We start from the raw sequence: 23,193 nt of genomic DNA on the forward strand, positions 1-23,193 counted from the left end.
TAGAGGAAATAAAGATAAAGTAAATTAAAGAAAAACGAAGGTAAAGGAGGGTGCTCTCCACAAGGGTCTCTTGTGGGACCACCGATATTTGAAATATATTTTGAAATTATCCTCCCGAAAAAGTTGTTAAATTAAGAAAACGCTAGATTTTGGGTCCGCTCGGTGGGGTTATTTTTTTAATAAATTTTTTACAGTCAATTAAAACGAAGAGGTTGAGCCGCCGTCGTCAGACCGGATCGTAAAAATGTGACGTTCTTCGGTAATAATTTCGGTCATGGTTCCTCGTTCGGGGCGTCAAACAAGTAACGGAGGACGCAAGATGATGAGGTTAAACATCGAACCGCGCGACACGAAATGTAAAGCCACCACTCCGCGCTGAAGAGGGTAATTTCGAAGCACGCCACCTTCTTACTTTAAGTATCTCGATTCCACGGCCGTTTTAATTAAACGTAAAGCTGAAAATACATTCATACACTTAAGAAGCTGTGTCACGAACATTCACTCGTGCTACGTTCACGAAAACGATTTAATTTAAGGGGGTGAGAAAAAATAACGGGGCGCTTTTATCGCCCGAAGCGCAAAAAATTAGGAACGCCGTGCAGATTGTGACGTGATAAAATCTCCTGTTTATACATCTAACTGGATGCCGTTAAAAATGGAAAGTTTTTAATACTTAATTTGGAGCTCACCCCCGGAGCGTCTCGGATAACCCCATAAAAGATTACGTAATTGGACGAAACAACGGAGCATTACCAGCGGCATGGGAAATCTAAAGAGAGGGTTTTAAAACGGGCCGGATTTTGTTCGGGGAGATTTTTTTTTATTCGCACGGGTTCGGCGTCAATAACGGACAATTAGTTGGCAAAAACACCATTTTTTCATCACTTTCCCTCCGTTTTGGATTTTACGTTCGTTGAAATATTCAATTTTCAGTTTCGTTGTTGTATCTGTGGAGAAATAAAATTTGTAATTTATATGTAGATAGGTTCATTTCCCGATATCGATATTCCGTAATTACCTTACTGAACACAACTATAAATTATTCTCCAAATAATTACAGTGAACGTATGCTAATAACGGAATTATGAGTTTTGTAAGACAGATATAGAGGGTTAATCAAGAACATAATTTAAGGCATGCCTTTACCAGTCTTCATGGCACGCGCACGCATAAAAAGGACTCTTACTGAAAACGATTTTTTTTCTATTTCTTTTTTTCTTCTTTTCGTAGAAAAAGTATATTATTCGACTCGCGGATAATGGCTATTACTCGCTCGGATGAATTACGCTACTCGCCTTCGGACTATTATCCGCTCATTGAATAATATACTATTCTTTACTTTTTCGTTTAATATTATTACTATTTACCATGCGAGGTAATAATTAGAGAGTACTCTACCGGAAACCTGAATTACTCGTTTTGGGTGCATTTTTATCGGTTCAAATTCAATGTCACAACCGGTTAAATCGCCAAACAAAACTTTTGATTATCTTTCGGTCGACAGCTTCCCTAATTTCCAGTTACTTAAGCTTCAGCCCGCAACTCGGAATCATTCAATTAAGCTTATAAGTTTTCAAGCAATCGGAGCTTTACCTCGACGCGCTTTAGAGCACGCTCGAGATTCGTGTTTGTGCTGCATCTTGTGTTTGTATGCAGCCAGATGTCGGATCGGATGCTCGAATTTGGTTAATTACCGGGTTAAGGGGTCGCCTATTGGGGTGCCGTACCAGAAACCGCACTTGTAAAGTTCATCGAGTGGCATGATCCACGATCTCAGACACGGATGATGTCGCCTTCGATATTGACCACGTGATGTATACCACCCCGGAGACGCGGTACGGGTGCAGTCTCGATGCACTTTTGTCGTGATCGTTTATTTGTCGAGATTCCCCGGAAAATACCGTGATATACTCTTGAGCGAGTAAGGTGGAAAATAACGGTACGTTATTTTGGTTGGCTTTTGAAAGGCAAATAACAGAACACTCGGAAACTTTGTAATTAAAATTTCGAATTAATTATTCCTTGCAGCGATATGTAAGGTTTGCGAATACATTTTCATTAGTCAGGAAACGAGATAGAGGACAGTTTATATTCGGAGGCGTGTCGAGAGTCCTTTATTGTTCTTGAAATGGTCAAGCAGTTACCCCCGCACTCATCCTTTAACTTGAAGCGCACAATAATGAAACAATAGAGCCACAGCAGTTGACACATGAATTAAATTATTAAATTTTCAACGGCGTCCGACCATCATCCACCCCATCCCCCCGAAACGCGTGTTTGTTGTACACGTTGAAAACTGCCGCAGCTGTTTTGAGTGATTCGATTAGAAGAAGCAGTCATGCGAACGGGACCAACGTAATTGAGCGATAACGGTTGCCTTTGTTAAAACGGCCACCGGAGCCGATAAAGTTTGTGGTGTTGAAATTTTGAACCTAATTATGAAGTTCTGCGATTACCTTAACGTCCCGGTTTCCACCCGGAAAAACGATAAAAATAACCCAAGTTTCTCGGCATCCGTTCGACGAAACTCGCCATCTATAAACTAACTTATTTCAATCGAGCGAAACCAAAAGGACCGACACGAATCCGTCACGACTTTCCAGACGTGTGAGGTCGTTCGGTTTAGGGAAATTGCCAGGCCAGCCTCGACTTAACGATTTTAATTATGAAGCGGCAATAACAGGTGTGACATACAGCCACATACTTAAGGGCTTTACGAGCCCGAAGAGTTTGAACGTCAGGTCAGTTTATGTCGGAGAGGTGACCACAAATATTATCTTATCCCCCGTGCAGGGACTCTACTTTATGACGTGGAGCAGTAGGTGGACTGAAACCAATAACTGGTAAAGTAGATGCTCACTAGCTCACGTTGTACGCAACGTGGAGTGTGTTTGCGTACGACGTGGAGTGGTAAAAGGATACATTTAGGGAAAAAAATTAACTGGAGGGAGAAAACAGAAGGAAAAACATGATACTCCAAGGGGCAAAATTGGACACAAATAACCCCAGAGCGTTAAAAGAAGAAATGAAAAATCTTCTACAGAGGGAGAGAGCTGGGTATAACAGTAAAACTAGAAACTGCAAGAAAACTGGGTCACGAGTAATAAAAGCAAGCTATGAAACTGTGGAGAAGAAAATCTACGTAAACGATGATCAACGAAGAGAGGAAACAGAGGTACAAGCAAAAATCAGGAAAATTGCAAAAAAAGAAATAACTAAAAGTAAGTCAGTCTCAAAATGGGATTCCGAAAACTAATAATAATTGATGAGCAAATCTGGATCTGGAATTAAGAGATTTAAAAAACAGTACCTCAGTATCAAGGAAAATTCTCCAACCAAACCAAAATATCAAATAAGACTAATAATAAAAGGAAGCAAAGATGAAATAAATGAAAAAACTTGGCAAAGGAAAGGCACACGAGACAAGACGTTATGTGAAGGAAATAAGAAAACTACAAAGACAAAGGAAAACGAGAAGAGAAAAGAAGAAGTAATATAAAAGAAAGAAAAGTAAATCAGGAAAATATAAATAAATGAACATAAATGTGGGCCTTAATGAGAAAGAAGACCAAATCATATAGAGGAAATCTAGACTTATTTGGGAATAACCAAAACCAAAAAGAAAAGTAGGGTATTAACAGAAATGGTTACTGGTTATACTGGTCAGGAGTAGATAAAAACAAATGCGGTGCAGAAGGCCTAGGCTCACTAGCGAAATATAAAAACGCGAAAAACATAGTAGAGGAAAGATTTGTAAATCAATAATATTACTATTTTAATCATACCATATGGACCAAACGATAATGCAGAAAAAGAAGAAAAAGACGAATTCTATGAAACATTACAGACAGAACTAGACAATGTAGTAGGAAACAAATTATAGTCGTTTTCAATGACATCCGTGCTGTCAGTATGACAGTATGTTGGCACCACTTGCTGTTTCAGTTTAGTAATTTTGAATTTCTTAATTTGGCAATTTACCTTGACGCGGCAAATTGACAAATTCAAATTATTATTTATCATTTCCGATAAAAAATGTAGTCTGATTCGGATTCCGACAATGACTTCGTTTAACCCTGTTTTACACCATGTTAAGGATTGAGTTTTATCGTTTGTTGTTGACGTTTCACGAAATATAAATTTTACTTTTACTATAACCTCAATTTCTTGTTTGACATTTTTTTAACTAGGATTTTCTTATACTCTGAATACTGGTTATGAATTTGTGTGTACAATCTGCAGCAAGATATTAAAAATGACACTGACAGCACGGATGTCGTTGAAAACGACTGTACTTATGGGAGATACAGGGTTATTAACTTATTATAAAGGATTGTCCCATGGCAGTTGGCGTTGTAACCCCACACACATTTTGGATGTGCCGCCAGCCTGGCAACGTTAGACAAACTATAATCTGTCTCAATTCTAAATTTTCACCAACATTGCATTCTACGTTAGAAATACAACCGGCAGCACTGTTTGGTGAAAAATGCGTCAGGTTGTATTTGTGAGGTTATCATTCTCTGTCTGACAATTTCCGTTTTTACAACTCAAGATGTTAGAATATTAGAATTTTGTACTTGCCGAAAAAATATTTCCTACTTTTTCATCAATTTGTCTATTACTTAACTCGGGTGCCAACCTTTTTATGTCTTCGAAACATTTTACTTTAAATTAATTATGTTGCCAACTTTGGTTATAACAGTCCCCAATTTAGAAATATTTTTATTTTGCCAACATAATTCAACAATTGGTGGAAATTTAGAATTGAGACAGACTATAGTAGACAGATTTCCACTACTGCCAGTATCGCCACCTATCGGCGATACTAATCTCACTCATATTATGAGGTTTACGGCACATTCAACTACGTCACCAGTGCCAACTGCGATGGGACAATCATTATAATAACCCTGTATTAATGGCAGAGTCGACAGGAACAACACAGGCATTGAAAGCTATCTAAGACCATATGGAGAGGAAGCAAAAAACCATAATGGAGAAAGACTAATATGACCTTATCATAATTTATATACTCAAAATTTAAGCACAAAGACATTTACGAGTTCACCAGAATACAGCCATCAAGAAATGAAAAATCCATCACAGACTATTTCGTAATAAATAAAGATAATCTGTAAAGGTGAAAACGGGTGCAGAAATAGGCAGTGACCACCACCTACTGATCATGCAAACGACAATTGATCGGAAAAATGTAACGGAAGAAAAAAGAAAGACAGTAATCAAAGAAAAAAATAAATTTCTCTTTAAAACATACTCATTAAAAATTAAATAAATACTCGTAAATAAATAAAATTAACGCGAACGAAGACAAATTTGAATGGGACAAAACCGATAAAAGCATCATCAAGATCACGTAAAGAATTTGTTTTTAATAAAACTGATGTGTAGGATGCGCACTGCTGAAGTTTAGTAATTTAAAACAAGAATTAGCAAGTACAGGGAGCTACTTTTTTTTACCAGACTGTGTTACCAACCTTTGACAGGAAGGGTTATTCCTCGTATTATCGGTTCATCCAGGGCTTGGCTCTCGACTTTGCAATCGAAGCGTGCGTTCAAGTCACCCCTCGAGAGGGTGAACTGGAGTTTGGAAATTCCTGTGCCGGTGCCGTTGTTTCCGTCGCTTCGGGTCGAATAAGAAGCTGCAACAAGAGTAAAAAAATTAAAAACTAGTCGCAACAGGACGCGCGATAACGAAATTTTTCAATGAGACGGAATCGAGGTCGCTTCTTAAATGCTTCGGAATTAACCCTCAACACGAAGCGACTCCGAGCTGAAAAACTAAATGGCTCGAAAAAAATTGCGGCGGAATGATTTTTTTTTTGTGTGGGGAAATCCAATCAATCGTATCGAGAGGGCATGAAATCAATCCGGGGTTGTTCACTTTTTGCGGAGAACATTGTGGAAATCCGGCCCGATTTCTAATTAAAATATAAATTGGACGACTCTAAACGTGTTGCAACAAAGTTCCTCTTTTACCAAGGTGCTGAGTCCGTAAAACTTGAACGTTATGAGACGAAGTGAGGATGACGTTGCGCGTTTACAACGACGAGATACCTACATTGTTAATATTTACCTAATTAACGGAGATGGGAGATGGTGGTAATTTCAAGTTAACACCGATTCAAATTAAGAGGGTTGAACAAATCCCCGGTAATTGTCAAGGACACGTGGAACGATTAAATTAATTAAAATCGGTTTCGTTGGAAATTTTTCGAATGATCTCGTCGGGTAAATGTCGGACGGCGGCGGAGGCGGAGGCAAGCGAATATGTTTGTTGGCATTTTTGCTTAGTTAGTTCGATCATAAATTAACCGCTGGATGCTCCGGCTCGCCGTATAAATTTCGTGGGAGCATCAAATTCCAGATTTTATTAAAGACGTAGCAAGATGGCGGCAATAAATAGCAAATCTTAATCCTCTTTGCGGCAGACGTAACGCCATCCGCACAGACATTTGGCAACGCAATATTTCGCAGCAATAACTGTTCATCATGCAAAACCCCATTTTACGACGTTAAATGAAAGCCACCGAAAATAAACAGATCCAGATCAGAAAGGACGAGCCATCGGAGACCTTTTTCCGATTCATTACGAATTCCGCAGATCGAATCACAATTAAAGTTTAACGGCGCGGTCCGTTGTATCGACAGATTAATTCGCGTTTAACACAGATATCTGATAACTCGACAGAATCCAGTCAGATAATGCATGCATATCGCGCTGTTGTGTCGCCATATTTGAATGTGAAACAAGTCCTTCGACGCTTTACACGGATTTATGATGAGCGGCATCTCGCAAGCGCTTTATAAAGGCATCAACTTGACGAAAATACCAACAGAAAAAAACACAAATCGTCGCAGAAATTTGCTACAAAGTGACATTTGTACGTTTCCGTTTTAATAAATTTAATAGGTCGGATGGCTCTGGATGTCGCGTCGTTTTATTTTGGCAGTAAACTTTCCCGTCGTGGTTTTGTTTTAATGTCACAGAGTCTTTCAGATAGACGAGACTTTATTTTCAACGGCAATACTATGATTGGTTTTGTCCGACTTGTACGCGTCCGACGTCCGTCGGTTATACTTTTTCCATTGTATCGTTTTCTATTGTGGATTTCACGACTGACAGTTCTATTACATAAATGTATCAAGTGAATCATAAAATCATCCAATTTTTCTTAATCAAAGTTTCAGCCGTCTTTCCCATTGTTGGCGAACAGGCGGATAACGTGATGCAGCGGATAATTACTACTCCTTTGATGCAGCAGTCTTCGAAGGAAAATAAAAGAAATCCAACGCAAAAGGAAAATAATTGCTCTTTGATGCGAAATATAATTAATTACGAATTTATAAACGAGAAAACCGAATGTAGTCGGGGTGGGTCAAGCTTTCTTTGTAAATCAACCATTCATTTACGTTTCGTAATGATGTTAGAGCCGCGACGGGAAAACTGCTTCGCTTAGGAAAAAATGAAACAAACTGTACGCTAATTTTTCATAATAACCACTTTTATTCATCACCAAATCCAATCGCGATTTACAAAAAAAAAAAAAAGTAAAACCACCGGGATAATCTACCACGCCACTCTTTCCGAGTCGCTGTTGACGATTAATTTAATATTGTCGGTGGAAGCTCGTTGAACGATTTCGAAGCGGCTTCCGAAGCAGTGGCAACGTCGAGAGTCAAGATGCTGCTGCACTTTCATCATAGAAAACGCATAAGCCACTTGTTGCAACGTTCTCGTTTCGGATGCAGAAACTCCCCGAAACGTTGACATTTTTCGTCGACTTCCCCTGCTGCAGACCACTCGATTCCCGGACCCGGACCACCTCCGTTGTCTCTTGATCTCAATGAAGATATAAGCATGCAGCGAGACTCCGATCCTCCATCTCCGGCCGGCGGCGGTGGCGTCTGGAACGACTTCAATCATTCAGGGTCAAGAGGAAATTGAGTCGGGCATCCAGAGGCTTATCCGGTAGGACGCCGGTGCGAAGCACGCGGAGCGAGACGTCCTTAGATTTATATCTGGACAGTCAGGATGCGAGCTTTAAACGAAATGGACAGTTGCTTTTCTCGCCTGGAAGGCTTATGGGGCCGTATCAGTTACGGCGTGAACGACGACCGGCCTTATGGGAGCACGTAAAATGAGAAGCTATTTTTTTTACTGGCCCGACCGAATAACTAAGCCCGACTTCTAATCGGGGGATCGGCCAACGACGAGATCCTATCTAGAAACAGAAACACACATTTCGCACCCGTTTATCCAATTTATTTTATACACACTCGTCATTCATCCGACGGAATTAATTTTTTTTATGAAAGCTCGGAAACGTTCAACGCCGCTTTTACCGTTTCTTTATTGGGACGTATAAACGTAAATGTCAGGATGGAATCGCGCACGCAGACTCCTGAAAAACTGAACGGGATCCAGCTCGGAATAATTAGGACGGTAACATGATAACACGTACAACGTCTGCTTGTTGTAAGTTTCTCGCATCCTATATACAGTTCGATGTTTCTTTATTAATTTGAAGCCAAACCGGATTAAGCTCTCTCGCTTTTGATTTAACCAACTCGGAAGCTCGACAACTCCCGCCATCAACACAGCACACATTTATTTTTTCTACCCTCCACGTCTTTCTCGTTCAAGAATACATTTCTTTACCACAAATATTCAATTATGTAGTCGTAAACGGTCCGCAACGATGCCGAAGCGAATGCTTATTAATCCCGTTTGTTGTGCTAATGAATTAATATATATGCACACGTAATTCTCCAGAATGTCACTTATAAGTTTGCAGTTGTCATAAAATTCAGAATGACGGCGACATTGTTTACGACTTTGCTTATATTACCCGAGCTTTAAAGCTCACGTCGTTGATATCACACATAAGACAAACTAATTACGTGCCACTTAGTCCAAATTAAAATTATTAGATATTCATGAATTATAATTAAATTTCGTCGTCTGGTTTCTGCTTTACCGTTCATAAAACTGTCTCCATTTATGATCGAACGTATTTGGTAGGTACGTCGTGAAAGATAAAACTTGACGCCTGGATTGATTCGCACCACTTTTGACGAACCCGATCGGATCTGTCAATAACGATTGTAGCTTTCAATTAGTTGCAAGATTCAATTTGGTTATTTCTTTTTTGTTCCTCTGTTATTTATTTAAGTAAATTCAGTTTTTGCAACCAATCTAGTTTCCAAATTGATGGTTTACGTTTATTTTTTTAAACTGATACGTAAACGATATTTGTGTTTGTGTTTCTTATTTTCTGTTATGCTGAATTTCATTCCTGCTCATTCCACAAAAAATTTTTTCTTCGCGAATTGCAAACAAATTAGTAAATCTTTACTGTGGCAAATTATTTGTACCGCCCGCCAATTATTCAATCCGTCATCCCCGGCGATAATTTTTAATAAACGTCCGTCAATTTTTAAATGTAATAATCGTCGAGCCGTACCTGTCCCGATGATGAAAAAATTCTGGAACGAGGGCAGATTTAATTCCGACGCTAATTATGAAAGACGATAACCGGGTCGTATTTGCCATCGAATCTGTTTAAGCTAACAATGTAAACATGGGTCATTAAACATGACCCGTGGAACGGGGTTAGACATTTTATCTTGTTGTGACACATATTTAGGGGTTAAATATTTGACAAGGGCATTGCATTTTATTAGGGTAGGAGTGGATGTGGCGCGCTGCCCGCAATTAAACAGTGGCGCAGTTATTCCGTTTATATTATTCGCAGTCAAAAGCGGACCGTTCCGAATCCGCTTTTATTTCCGTATTTTAACTGCCACCACAATAATTACGTCTACCTCTATAAAACGGGCAAGTGGCTACAAATCATACAGAACGTCTAGATAGATGGTATCGACGCCCATGCATCGCCGGCAATGTGCATTTTTACGGTTTCGACGTGAAATTTTAATTTTTACGCCGCAACTTTACGACGCTGATACACCTAATGGGGCGCATTCGACATGGCTGGTAAGCTGGGAAAATTTTTCGCCGAGCTGCGGCCGTAATTTTATAGATGTTCGTTTTATGGAACGGCCGTTAGAGCGTCATCTTTGAGAGTGGAAGAACAATTTTACGCGAGCTTCGTTCTTCACGCAGTGACGTCCTGAAGGGAAACTTTTCCGGGACCAGATTTAAGGCGGACGCTCACTCGCTCGCGTCGCGCCAACAACTAATTTCTCCTGTCACGTTGTAACTTCTAAAATGGGCAATTTCGAGATTAATTCTGAGCAGAATCCGCTTCGTTCATTTAATAGACTTTTTTTTTCGGCGCTAGTCTAGCAGCTATCGCGGTAATGGAAGCAGGTTTAGCTCGTTTTTTATTTGATCTCGCGGCTTTTCTATGCAAAGCTAACATCCGCTCGTTGTATTTGGGGGTTTATTATCGCGAGCATCTGCAGGGCTTTCGACACGAAAACCGTTTACAGAACAGTTCCATCCTTGCATTTTACGTTCAACCCAGCGTCCCAGTTTAAACTTGAACCGCACAATCCGCTCTTTCACCACCTCGAGCGCGTTTTTCGAGCTTTCCACTTTTCCAAACAACCGCCCACTCGGACAGAACAACATCTCTATTTTGATTGTTGAGTAATGGTAATTAACGTAAGTCGTGTATAAATACGCGAATGTTGCGGACACCCCTTTCGGCCCGTTAAGGTCAATATTCCATTACGGGGGTGTTTTTGCAGCGGTCGTTAGTCGCAGCACACATGCATTAACGGTTTTACAACCGGAGGGCCGCCCATTCGAAAGTCCGACCGTAAAACCGGTCGTCATTAGTAGTCGGCGGTCATGGCGAAAATAATTGCTGGCTCAGATTCTGCGGGACGATCGGATCGAACCAGAAATCGATTCTTAACAAGCTAACGACCGGAACTTTCCGGTCACGTCTCGAAGAAGACGGTTTTTGGTTATTCCGGTGCGAATATGTATTTTCGGGGGTTGGTGTTGGTGCTGTTCGCTAAACGGCGTGGGCACACATACCGAAATTTTCCGGCCGAAACTTACTCTAGGATAAATGAGCAAAAACCTAAACATACACGAGTCGAAGCTCAAGTTGCGCCGTGTTTACATTTTCCGTTCTAATTTAATGGGATGTTTACATCCACGACCACCATGTACCTAATACTCCAGATTATGTTGCCCCGAAGATATGCAAAAAGGCAGAGCTAACATTCGTTACTAGGTAGCTCGGTTTTTGAATTAATGACAAGTCACACAATTCTTGACTAACAATTACTACGGTCGTTGGCTCGTAGAGTTTCGCCTCAACAACGGCAGAAGTAAGGATTTCAGCAATTATCAAGGTGTTGCATGCCCACATAATAATAGAAACACCGCTGCAGTTTCGAAAATGGAACTTCTGCAACTGTTTCCATTAGCTACATAATTCGAAACTTTCACGAGGAACGCCGTTTTCGGATATTATATTCAACTCTAAAGAATCCAAGTTTAAAACTTTAGTAAAATAATATCTCTTTCGCCGATGTTTTTACGTTTTTATTTTACGTTGACATAAAATTTTGTAGTTGAATCAGTTAAAAATACACAGGATCAAAATTGGCAAATTTTTAAAGTACATATTATTTGAATCAGAAACTGTTGACGGTTTTACAATTTTGGGTCATCCCAAAAGCAAATTTTCAACAAAACATTCTTTTCATTTTCCTGCAGAGAAATTTATTTTTCCAAGCTAAACAATAAACTTGTACTAATCCCTCGAAAATATTTTTTATTGTTGACTTTAAGCTACATTAACGAACGAAACAACGTTTTATGTAGCATATCCGTAGGCAATGACAAACTTCAAAGTTTATATTTTTTGAAACGTATGAAAAATGTTCTATAAAAAAAGCACCTACGACGACTGAACGTGTACGACAAAAAAAAAATGAAAATCGAATAACAAGTATTACAGGGTTATTATAAATGTTTCTAACACCTAGTTGGTGTAACGGCGCATCTAAAGCATAGCGCACAGCCACCTACGATACTTATAATAACCTGTATTTATCATTACACAAACACACTAACGTTACCGGTTTGTTCCTGTGAAAGACTGTCAAGAAAATTTTGACAATGTCACATTTTCCATTTATTATGAAACAGGTTACAAAAAAAGTGTTTAGGCGCTCTTGACGTGTTTACAACTCGGCCTTCGCCTCGTTGGTCAATTTCACGTCGTGTGCCTAAAACACTTCCATTTCGCAACTTATTTCATAAATAGCTATTGTTTAACATCTAGCAGGTCTTTTACGAGCTCGACGTACAGCTAAACACCTTCTGAGTACACCTTTACCTTGGAATCCGTTCTCATCTTTCAAGTAATGCAACTTTCAACTCGTATAGAGTGCTCGAGTAATTCAAACGACTTGAGTTTGCACTTGATCCCACATGTCGTCTATCGGAATGCAATCTGAAGTGAGGAAGCCAAACCATACTCTCAACATTATGCTCTCGAACAACCTCATCAACATTTACTGCTCCGTGAAGACTAACATTACCTTCAATACAAATTAAATCATTACCGAAGTCTTGGGTAAACGGGATCACCACGAGTAAAAGACACAAATGGGCGGTCGGCATTTATTGTTTCTCTCCGCAAAGAAACAAGTTCATTGCGACCATCTAAAATGCCCTCTCCCAGACAGTTATATTTTCGCTTCCAAAAGTTACATGTGGATCCACATATTACATACATTCATGATAATGCGCTCCTGGCTTTCTCCACACTAAAACTCGTTCACGAGAATGGTGCAGATTAAATTTTGACCCATTTGTAAACAGACATGCTTTCTCCATTCCTCCATGTTCCAATTTAAGTGTTTTTGTGCTTAAGCTATGCGACTAACATGGCGGTTTAGATTCAACAATAGATATCTAGCACGTCTTCTGATTCTTAACACTGTATTCATAAAGTCTTCGTGCATGAGGGAAAAAAACTAACCCCCGTGGGAATTCGTGAAGCATTATTAATTTGACTATAATATTGTGTCGGATATTGTGTAGCTTTCAGTCTCTTGTATTGTGTCTTTGTTGGAGTTATGCGCCTTGGACTGTCTTCTTCGTGTCGAAAACTGACACTACCTGTATCCCGAAATTTCTGAAAAGCCTTATTTATGATATTTACGACTTACGAGAGGCATCATTCTGAAAGGCATAATTCTGAATCATACGTCGAGTAGTATTTAAATTATTTTTGCTTAAACAATGGCAAGCGATTTTTTCAAATTTATTCCTACTACAGTACCACCATAAAGTTGAATGTATTGTAGGTACTTCTAGTAATTTTTAGGAACTAACTAAACAATCAAGGCGGAAAGCATATCGTTTCTAAAAAAAAACCCATCTTTTTAACTCATGACTTTTTAGAAGAATACTATCACGTTAACTTACAATTGACAAACAAATTGTCTATAAAGGACCATATCGCCGACTAAACTACCAAACCTCGTAAGTCACATTTCGTTTCACACTTCCGAGGTTTGAAATCTCTCCTTGGGTAGTTGCCCAAACCTCGTGCGTAAACACCAGCGAGACTCAAGGAGACTTCCGAGGTTTGGAGTCTTTCTTTGGACCCGTGTAACGCACGAGGTTTGGTTTGTAAATAATGAAATGAAATATGGTTGCATTTGGATTTACGAGGTTTGTTTTTTAAATAACTTAGCTGAGGGGGAACGGATCTAGCGAAAAACGGTTTGTTGTTTTTTTTTAAATTGGAGTTACGAGGTTTGGTAGTTTCCCCGGTGATAAAAGAAAGCCGAACCCTACAGAGATTTGGAATATAATTCGGACAGGTATTGGCGTTGCATTTCATTCGTCGAGCAGTTCATTTTACAGCTTGATACCAATATCGAAAATGAAATGCGGGATTGTTTGTTACAAATGTCGGTTATCGATTTGTCTGACTTTATTAGTTCAACATAATGTAATTTTTTTATTGGAGTAAATCAACAAACGAATCTTTATGGATAATATTAACAATACAGTTAAATGGAAAAATATGAATCCAAAGGGTTCATCTGTCAATTAAATTTTTACTTAAATTTCAACCAACTGTTCTTCCGAGGTCGTTTCTTCAACATTCTATCGCTCAGAATGAGCAGCAGGTAGACGAAAAAATTCACAGCACAAATGAAATCAGTTTTGTTCGAATGCTTCTTTTTCAATTATTCGGTGGTGCAGTGCGTTTGACACATTTGATCACTTTATAAATGAGAACCGCCGTTTTAATAATGCATGCGGATTGAAATATTCAAAACATAGACTGCATCCAGACATTTTTAATAATTCATGTGAAACTTAATTAAGCGACTGAAATATCTATTTCGATAGAATTATGCCCCAGTTAAAATTCATAACTAAAACAGCTCATCACAAACTGCTATAAAGCCGAGTAATATGTCCGTAATCATTTATTGCCCACGTCGTAAAACCGTATAATATACCTGAATGGGAAATTGTGCATGTAGACCGGGTGGATGCATCAATTTACCACCGATAGTTTTAACAGAAGAATTACACAACCAACCGGAGGCGTTAGCTGCAGCGATGGATTTCAAAACGAGCTACCGCTTGGTGTTTTGCACCTCGAACAAATTGATGGAATTGTGTCTGGATCAGCACAACATGCGTCATAATGGATGAAGATATCCAGTACGTAAAAGTGTTATTTTTGCCGTAAACTTAATCGGACGGCGCAAGATTAAACGTAGAAAAAGGAGAAGGAATCGATCGGATCAGATCCATTCCCGGAGCGTCTCCTTCATTAGCACCGTTTGCCGTAATTTCATGTAAAAGGCTAATAAGAGCGTAGGCCGATGGACCCAATCAGTCCCCTAACCCGATTCTTCCATCTGAAAGGAGCAATATACGTGCACATGGAATCTGATTGAAGTCAACAATGGCCGTCCGAAACTAAGTCCCCAGCGACTTAACTCACCTACCGGACTGTTCCGGGGTGCTATACTTTAATTTGGACCCCAATTACGTTGACAGATCCATTCAAGGGGTTTTAAGTGAAATGGCCGTTCTTTGTGGAGGCCGTTGAAAAGGAAAAGTGCTCTTGTCGCATTTTATTACGCGTATGATTCAGTTTTTTTCCGGTTCCGGTTATGACGGGGCCGTCGAAATGTTTCTTGTCATAAAATGTACGCCATAAATTGTGCCCCTGTCGTAAACAAAAGTATTGAAATTTTTGTATCAATATTTATGGCTGATCTACATGGGAATAATGGCGTCATTCCTTCCCTTCTCTCGCTCCGGATTTATTTTTTAATCCGGCCGGCGCGAAAACTCGTTTAATCAAGCGCTCCGCCGATCGACGCCACGGCTTCCGGGTGATCCGGCAGCGTAGTTGGGCGGAAATCGTCATCATCAGAGGAAGCTCCAGGTCTCTCGGTATCAATTAATTAATTATATAAATCAACATCGAGCCGTCGATGATCGAATGGTAATCTATGCGACGGACCCCACAGCTAATTATCTAATGGCGTTCGAGCACCCTCTTTGCAAATATTTACCGGAGCTAAATGAAGTAGGACCGAGCCCGGCGCAGTCCTCTTGAAGTTTGTCGAAAGTATTAGCGCCGAGCACTTTTAGTCGAGGAAACAGAAGAAAAACCGGAAACTGTGGAAACGCGTGAAAAACTAACAATAAACCTCAAGCTGTGATGTCGCGCGAACCGGCAAAAACACCGCAAACGCCCTCCAAAGAAAAAAGATTTTATTATTTCGCTTTTTTTCCCTCCGTTGTTTGCAGGAAGACTGAATTCATTGTGTGCGCTTCATTTAGATTCCGATTCTTTCAGTTGCTTCGCCTTTTTTTTTTTTGCTTCTTAGTTTAATAATGATCCGGCGGGCCTCAGACGAAACGCACTCACCTAAATATTGGCTGCGTCCACTGAACCGCACCACCCTAACGGAGTTATCGAAAAAGGGATAATAGAGAAGAGATTTGCTCATGCGTCAGCGCCGAGGTATTCGGCTAATTTTATTTTGGTGCGTGTTAAGTGAACTTTAGGAGTCGGAAAAGAGAGGTCCCGCCGCTCGAATTCGTCGGCTTTTGTCGATCGAAAAAATCCATTTGCCTCTGAAAAACGGAGGACGGACTGTGAAAGCGTTAAAACAACGTTCAAAAATACCGAAACGGTTTGCAAATTAACAAACAAAACGAGATTTTTGTTATGACTTCTGCAAAAAAAGTTAATGGAAATTCGTTAAATCAGGTGGATTTTAATTGAATTTGGAAATCATCGACGAATGTTATGAGTATAATAATTACATTAAAATCAACACAAAAAACCGATGTTAATTAAAACGAATTTGCAAAAAAAAGCACCAACAGTTTTTCAACGTTTTTATTGCCGTTCGGTCGGTCCCATTTGCCAGAGCACGGCAGACAAATTAATGCAAACGCGTAAACTCAATTTGTAAAAAATATCTTCCAAATATTGACATGGACGGTAAGTTGATGAAGAAAACAATTGTGCCACCGCGCAGCGGTTTAATCTTGTCGGCTTTCCGCAAGGGTTCGTCCCGCGACAAGCGCCGTGCCGCTGTCAAATAGTTTAATAATACGAAATAGGCATTTGCTCGTTTTATTCGTGTTCGTCGTGTCGAACGAGCTCCTGTCGCGAATTTATCCTTTCGACTGGAGATAATTCCTTTTCGAAGGCGTGAATCGCGTGTTTGGACGCGTAGGTGTAAACAATACTGGAGCTTTTACCTCTCCAAATTTGTTAAACAAACAAGGAATTTGCAAACAGCTGTTCCGACTGAATGAAAATCTCTGAACGGCGATACTCAAAGCCTACGAGGAAATCTCAGAATGAATACACCAGACAGTTTACGGCTGTGCATGAAAAGCAGGTTTACTGAAACGAAACAACAAATATTGACGGAGTTTTTCCGTCTCGGGGAGACCGTTTCTTTCCCCAAATGAATCTAATATACGCGCTCGGATCATGGAAATATTCGGTCCCCTTTCAATTTTTAACCTCCGGACTCGGTCGCTTTTTATGAAACAACACTTCGGTTCGGCCGGAATTATTGGCCACATATTGACGCAAATGAGGCGAAAAAATTTTATTCTCCGGCTTTGATGGATTTTTTATCGCGGTGAAATTGCAGAGATTTCCAGACGGTTCCGGGGGAACCGAGCATGCATCTGGCATTATTCAACGAACGGAAATGAATCAAGACCCGATGCAGGATAAATAGCGAATCGCTTCGGTGGATAAGAAAGTCAAAGGATTCCATTCAAAATTAAGGATGTTTTGAATTATTAAAAGGTTAACTCCGACCATCAACAATATCAAATTGCGGTCTCCCGGCAGAGAAAAAAGGGAATAGATAATGATGTTTGTCTTTGCACGATTGACGGTGGGTCTTTTTTTTTTGAAAAGTGGCCTTCTCGAGTGACGAGATTAGTTTTGGTGTCGAACCGATAACGGGTGTGGTTCGCGAAAAGGGGGCGGGGGTGCAGTTCGTTGATGATAATGAGGCGCAATATGTATCCCGAATATCTTCATTTTTCAGCGTTCCTTCGTGCATAATCCGTTTAAGATTGTCGAGAAATAAATGCGCCATCATCCCGAGTTTGCCTCCGAACATAATATTCAAATATTATTCATCAGAAAATACAATCGGAAAATTCCGCGGTCTCACGATATTCCGGGCACGTATGAAAGTCTTATTTTTTCATCCGCCTTCGATTTAGCAATCTATTCTGTTTTTATCGCGCAATTTGAGTGTCCAATATCGGGACGGCACGTCCTCCTTGTCTTTTCCCGCCGTTTTAACCGGACTATATCCTTTTCTCGTAGCACCTACCGATATATTCATCTTCCTTTATCGCGGTTTTTATTGGAATCGTTTTTTATCGATGGCCCTTGATTACATCTCGTACATTCGAGACCAAGATTCCGATGTGGCTGGCTCCCGTCGCTGATGCACTTTTTTCTGGTGGAAACGGTAACGACACGCTGCCAGATCTATCTGCGGCAATTAAGGAAATTTACAGATAACGGACGCTCTCGAATCGAATTTTCTCAAATGAAACTTTAATTGGCAGAAACAGCACAAATTCAACTTTGCCGAATGGTGGTAAAATGAATTTTCGGTTAAAGACGAATTTAATTATTCCGGCGAAAAATACCGGAACAATTAAAATGATCCTAATTCGGTTCGGAAAGTTGCCCGTCCGAACTTCTGCCGTCTTCCGGTTTCTTCCTTGCACTTATCGAAATTAAACAATATCGCCGGGGGCTCTACGAACAAAATCAATTGGGATTTCATCAACATAAACAGGCAATAATCAAATCACTCGGTTCCCCCACCCCTTTCTCGAAGACGTTACCCGAATTTACATTTTGGTCTTTGGAAAATAAAATTTTCCGGATGTGGTGATTTCGTCTGATTAACTGGTCCGAATTATCATCAATAGGGCCCGTTTTGCGTGGCCTTTATTGTCTTTTATCACCCACAAATTCATTTTACGAGAACGTGGCCCCATAAATCGCAGAGAGAGCAAAGGGAGTTTTACAACCAGACCCTCGTTAACACTCAAGGTATGAAGTGCCCAAAATTTAATCCTGTCGACATTTTGTTTTTAAGCGCGAGTCAACACGAACGCACTGCGGACTTCGATTTGCCAATCATTTCTGCATTGTTCCTGCTGCTGGTGTGTGCCCGAACTGAACAATTTCCTTGCGTCAGGACCGTCGCCTCCTGGATCATTCACTAATTACGCCGGCTCCATCTTTCGACCAATTACGGATCACTTTTCCGACAGCTTCGAGAGGTTCGTCTCTGGCTGTCGAGGTTCACATTTAATTAAATGTTTAGTCGTCCGAGCGACCGTAAGACTCTGTCCTTTTCCAGGATGCGAGAGAAAGAATCGAATTGGATTCGTCAGCGCAACTTCATGAAGTTAAGATTGCGTTTAGATAGTTTAATTTGTGTGTGTTTTGTTGAGATTCGAAACGTTCCGATGGTTTAGTGCAGACCGGATTGTTAGAGTGCTATTTCAATGAATTGGATTACTTATTTTTAGAAAAAGGGTGAGCGCTTGTGATTCTTCAATATCCTCGTGGGTATTGCGCTGGACAAGTGGCATCCAAGATTTCTTATCTTTTCTAGTACAAAGGTCCTTTGTCGATACGCTTTTTTTCCATTGCAAATTGGCATCGACCGTTTCCCCGAGTAATCTGTACCGCACATCCGTTCCTCTTCACTTGATTGCGAATGAAAAATTCTCGTTACTCTTGTCAATTCTTTTGGAGGTCAAAAAACTTAAACTCTCAATTCTAAATATCATTCGTTTTTATTTATTTTATATTTAGGAAAAACTTGTTCGTTGGCTTTCTCCAAAGATTCATCTGGACAGCTCCGTTGCAAAGTGCAGCATTCGGCATCGCTTGGGAAATGAAAATGGTTTCCACCTTGTTGGAGACTTTCCAAAAGAGAATAATCTTGATTGACGTACGAAAGGTGAAACGTTCGAAACAATAAAAGGGTGAACGGTCCGAAAGTTTGCAGACGAAAAGTGGTAATTAAAATTTCCACTTTTCGGCACCAGCACGGGGAAAAAATCTAATCAACTCCGATCTTTATTAATCTCGGGAAAATAACACTTCAACCTTGACAGAGTTGTAACCTTCCGACGAAGCTATTTACACGGAAACTTCAGCACTCATCTCAGATTTGATGTTTCATCCGAAGTTTGTTCGTTGTTTCCGAAACACCTGTATCCAGTAATTAGTGACGGAATCGATCGTGAAATATCGTGTTGCAGCTATAGCCGAAAAGTAAAGTTTTTCAGCTTTCCGTAGGTGCTAATTCCATTTTAAACGATCACGTTGTGTTCCGTCTGCAAGTGATTTGCTGTTCATCCCAGTTTCGAAACCAGATCTCGGCCCCGGACAAAAATTCATCAGAATCCCTGTCATTCTTTCGTTCTTGGGGGAGGACTTTTTATCGCTCCAGCGCAATCCCCCATATCAAGATGTCATAAAAACCTAGTAAAAAGACCTGCCACGAACAGACCACCGGAATTATCTAAAATAGTTATTTGTTTGAGTGGTTTATGGGGCGCAAAAAAATCTCATTTCCTCCTTTCACGTGCCTCATTTCTTCTAATTCATCCCCATAGATTGGTTTATGTGGGGGTTATCTAACATCATGCAATCAGTAATCTTCGTCGGTGATCTATCCTTTCGTGCGTAGCATTTCCCACCCAATAAATTCCCTGGCAAATTTATGACTCAATTTATGGCGAATCAAAGCCTGTCGAAGGAACTATAAGATCATCTCGGCCGATAAACGCCGTCTGTTAGAGAATGAAGTTATTGGGCCTAAGTGGAACGTCATTGGCGTCATTAGGGGGTAACCGGCGTGAAAGATAAAGCCGAGCTGCGCACTCACGGGCGCCGGTTTCAGGGGGGTCACGTTCCGGAATGGGAATCACAGAACCCACCGAATGTAGTTTCTCTCGCAAGAAATAATGCTTTGTTCGGGTGTCGTAGACTTTGACGACGAACTTTCATTTGAACTGTTTTAAAAACAACAACAGGAACATCTCCGGTGCAATCTACCTAATGTTGTTTGTAACGCTGTATACTTGATCGGACTTTTGTGATAACATTTTTGAAGGGGTTGCAGTCCTGACACGTTCGCCGCCCCTGGTCGCGCCCATAAAGCTCGGCAAATATGATTCGGAGGGCGGCTGGCTGCCAATTTACTCTTCGTACTTTTACGGCGTGCGATGCGGTAATTATCGCATTACGTACCCGGGATGGTGCATAATTTCCCATGAAACGTCGTTATCCTGAATAAACCGACCGCAACTTAAACCGAATTAACGTAACCTAAGTCAAGGATTCGGTTCGATTCTAAATTAACGGTCATGGAGCCGCGCCGGTCAAATGAAGTATTTATGGAAATTCGGGCAACTTCCTAACCCTGTTTCCTGTACTTATTAAGCGGCCACCCCTTCAAACTAGCTTAACTGGCCCTCAAGTTCAACTCCCATCAAAAGTTATACACACGTACGAGGAATAAACATCACACGAATTTTTGATGGTCAGGAGTTTCGGGGCGCCGGAATGTAACAACATCAAAGTTATGCTCTCTCGTACGCATTTTGATATGTTTATTATCATAACAAACTTGACGGAAAGGGTGGGATGATGGGAAAGCCACACGCACTTTTTATGTGAAACCGTGGACTCCTTTCTGGGTTATTTTTTCATCGTTATGGCCTTCCGGAAGAGATTAAATCTCAAATATTTACAGAACGGTGGAAAAATAATGCACGCACCCATTTAGGAAATGACGGCAGAAGGTTATGTTTCGCCGAATTCATTAAAACTTTGTTAGTGTTTTTGTGTACACTCCGCTCCACAACACGAAGGCTCAAACCAAACCCACTGTGATCCCTTCTTCATTTAACAGTTGCAACGATTACAACCAAATTTTTATTTTGCAAACGAGCTTCCACAGAGCAAATTCGGCCCCATTCCTTTTAAAAATAACATCAGAACCGTATCTTTTCTCATTTTTTTTTTATTTTATTAAAAATAGAATTTGGTATATTAGACCCAGAATTCTCTAACATTTTGTGATAGGCAATACGTATTACTAACGAGGGATTAGTATTTGACACCTCGTGGTGAGAAGACGAGCACTTCGTCCAAGAGAGACTAGCTGGTACCGTCTGCCCTTAAAGGTCTGTTTATTTACGTCCATTACCTGGTTCTTTGTTAAGCTATGTAACTTCATATGGATATTGCCTATCATAAAACGTTAGAGTTCTGCATCCACTATACCTACTTTCTTTCATTAAAGAACGTTTGTGTTGCAAATTTATATTTCCTTTTATTTGTCGTTATAAAACTGGAACGGAAATGCCCTGGGGATTTACGTGTGCATAGAACTACGCAAGCGTTTTCTATAAATTGGGTAATCACTTTTTTTTTGGTTATTAAAAAAACGACGTGTCGTTATTTTAAAGACATATTTTTTTTTCCTGGCAAATTACCCGGGAGCGCATTCTTGTTTTATTTTCCTAACCGAGTTCACTGGATCTTTAATGAGGTTTTAATGATTAATTATGAGGAATGTCCCTTAAATTTTTCCGTGGAGTATCGGAAAGGGCGGCTTGATAAATTGCGCCGTAATGAGGCCTCTTTTTATTACTTTCGGTCGGCTCCTCGGCGACTTTTTTCTATTAAAAAGGAAATAATTATCGCGATGCGGCAGAAGGTCCGCGGACATGCCGTCACGTGACCACCCGAAATTATCGACACGCTCCCGAATATCGGCTTCAAATTGTTGGTTATGAGCCTTCGAGGTCTAAGACGTGCCCTCCCCCAAAATTGCCGTTATATCCCACTGCCACCCCCCCGAAATCCGAACGCGATTCGCAGCGAGCCGAGTTTATGGAGAATTTGATCTTGCGGTTGTGGCGTCGGCTGTTCTCGATCGATATAAATGAATTAGCCGTAAAACAACAGCGATTTGTGGTTTAATCTTACACGTATTTAGTGAATTTATGGCCCGTGCACCGCCCACCGCTTACTCGGGGCCCTTTTGTCCGCCCTCCGGGCTCCGCGGCCGAAACCGCACCAAATTCAGTTAGTACAGGCGAGCGAAACCCGCCGTCTGAAATTTATAACCGCCGCCCGATTACAATACACAGTTAAACGGAAATACGAGATTAAACTGCTTGATTTGGCGTCGTTTTTTCCCTCACTCGACTGATCACGGGGCGGGGGCGGCGCAAGAACGAACGAACCGGCGGCGGCACCATCGTCACATTCGGAGACGACCTCCAGGTTGGCTTTAATTTGGGAACGGAGGTCGAGGACGAAATGTAAATCGGCTAATCGAGGTTTAAACGTTTGTTTTGAGGGGGAGGAGGGAGTGTCGCTATCGACCACGATAAAACTGAAATCTGAATTTTCGAGGTGAAATGTGATTCGGAGCTAAGCCGGGATTAGTCCCGGCCGCGCTCCTTCCTCTCGGATCTGGAACGAATAAAATATGCAACGGAGATGACTGTCCGCAGGCTGGAAGGAGGAATTCCCGAGGACAAACAAAGACACATTCGTTACAATTTCACTCCTCATTTAGCTTTCAGCG

The 23,193-nt window shown here is 40.6% G+C and overlaps 1 protein-coding gene across 4 annotated transcripts in view; it reads right to left on the reverse strand.

The window, feature by feature from the left end:
• nrm (neuromusculin) overlaps window positions 1-23,193 on the reverse strand; it is a 242,354-nt gene that overhangs the window by 14,897 nt on the left and 204,264 nt on the right. For all 4 annotated transcript variants that reach the window (XR_011161798.1, XR_011161817.1, XR_011161847.1 and 1 more), the window contains exon 5: window positions 5,499-5,663. Coding sequence is in view for 1 of the 4 variants with exons in the window: in XM_069057101.1 (XP_068913202.1) it covers window positions 5,499-5,663 (165 nt within the window). In the remaining 3 variants the exon portion in view is untranslated. The remainder of the gene's footprint in view (window positions 1-5,498; window positions 5,664-23,193) is intronic.

Source organism: Tenebrio molitor, chromosome 1 (assembly GCF_963966145.1).
Source record: "Tenebrio molitor chromosome 1, icTenMoli1.1, whole genome shotgun sequence".
Taxonomy (NCBI): domain Eukaryota; kingdom Metazoa; phylum Arthropoda; class Insecta; order Coleoptera; family Tenebrionidae; genus Tenebrio; species Tenebrio molitor.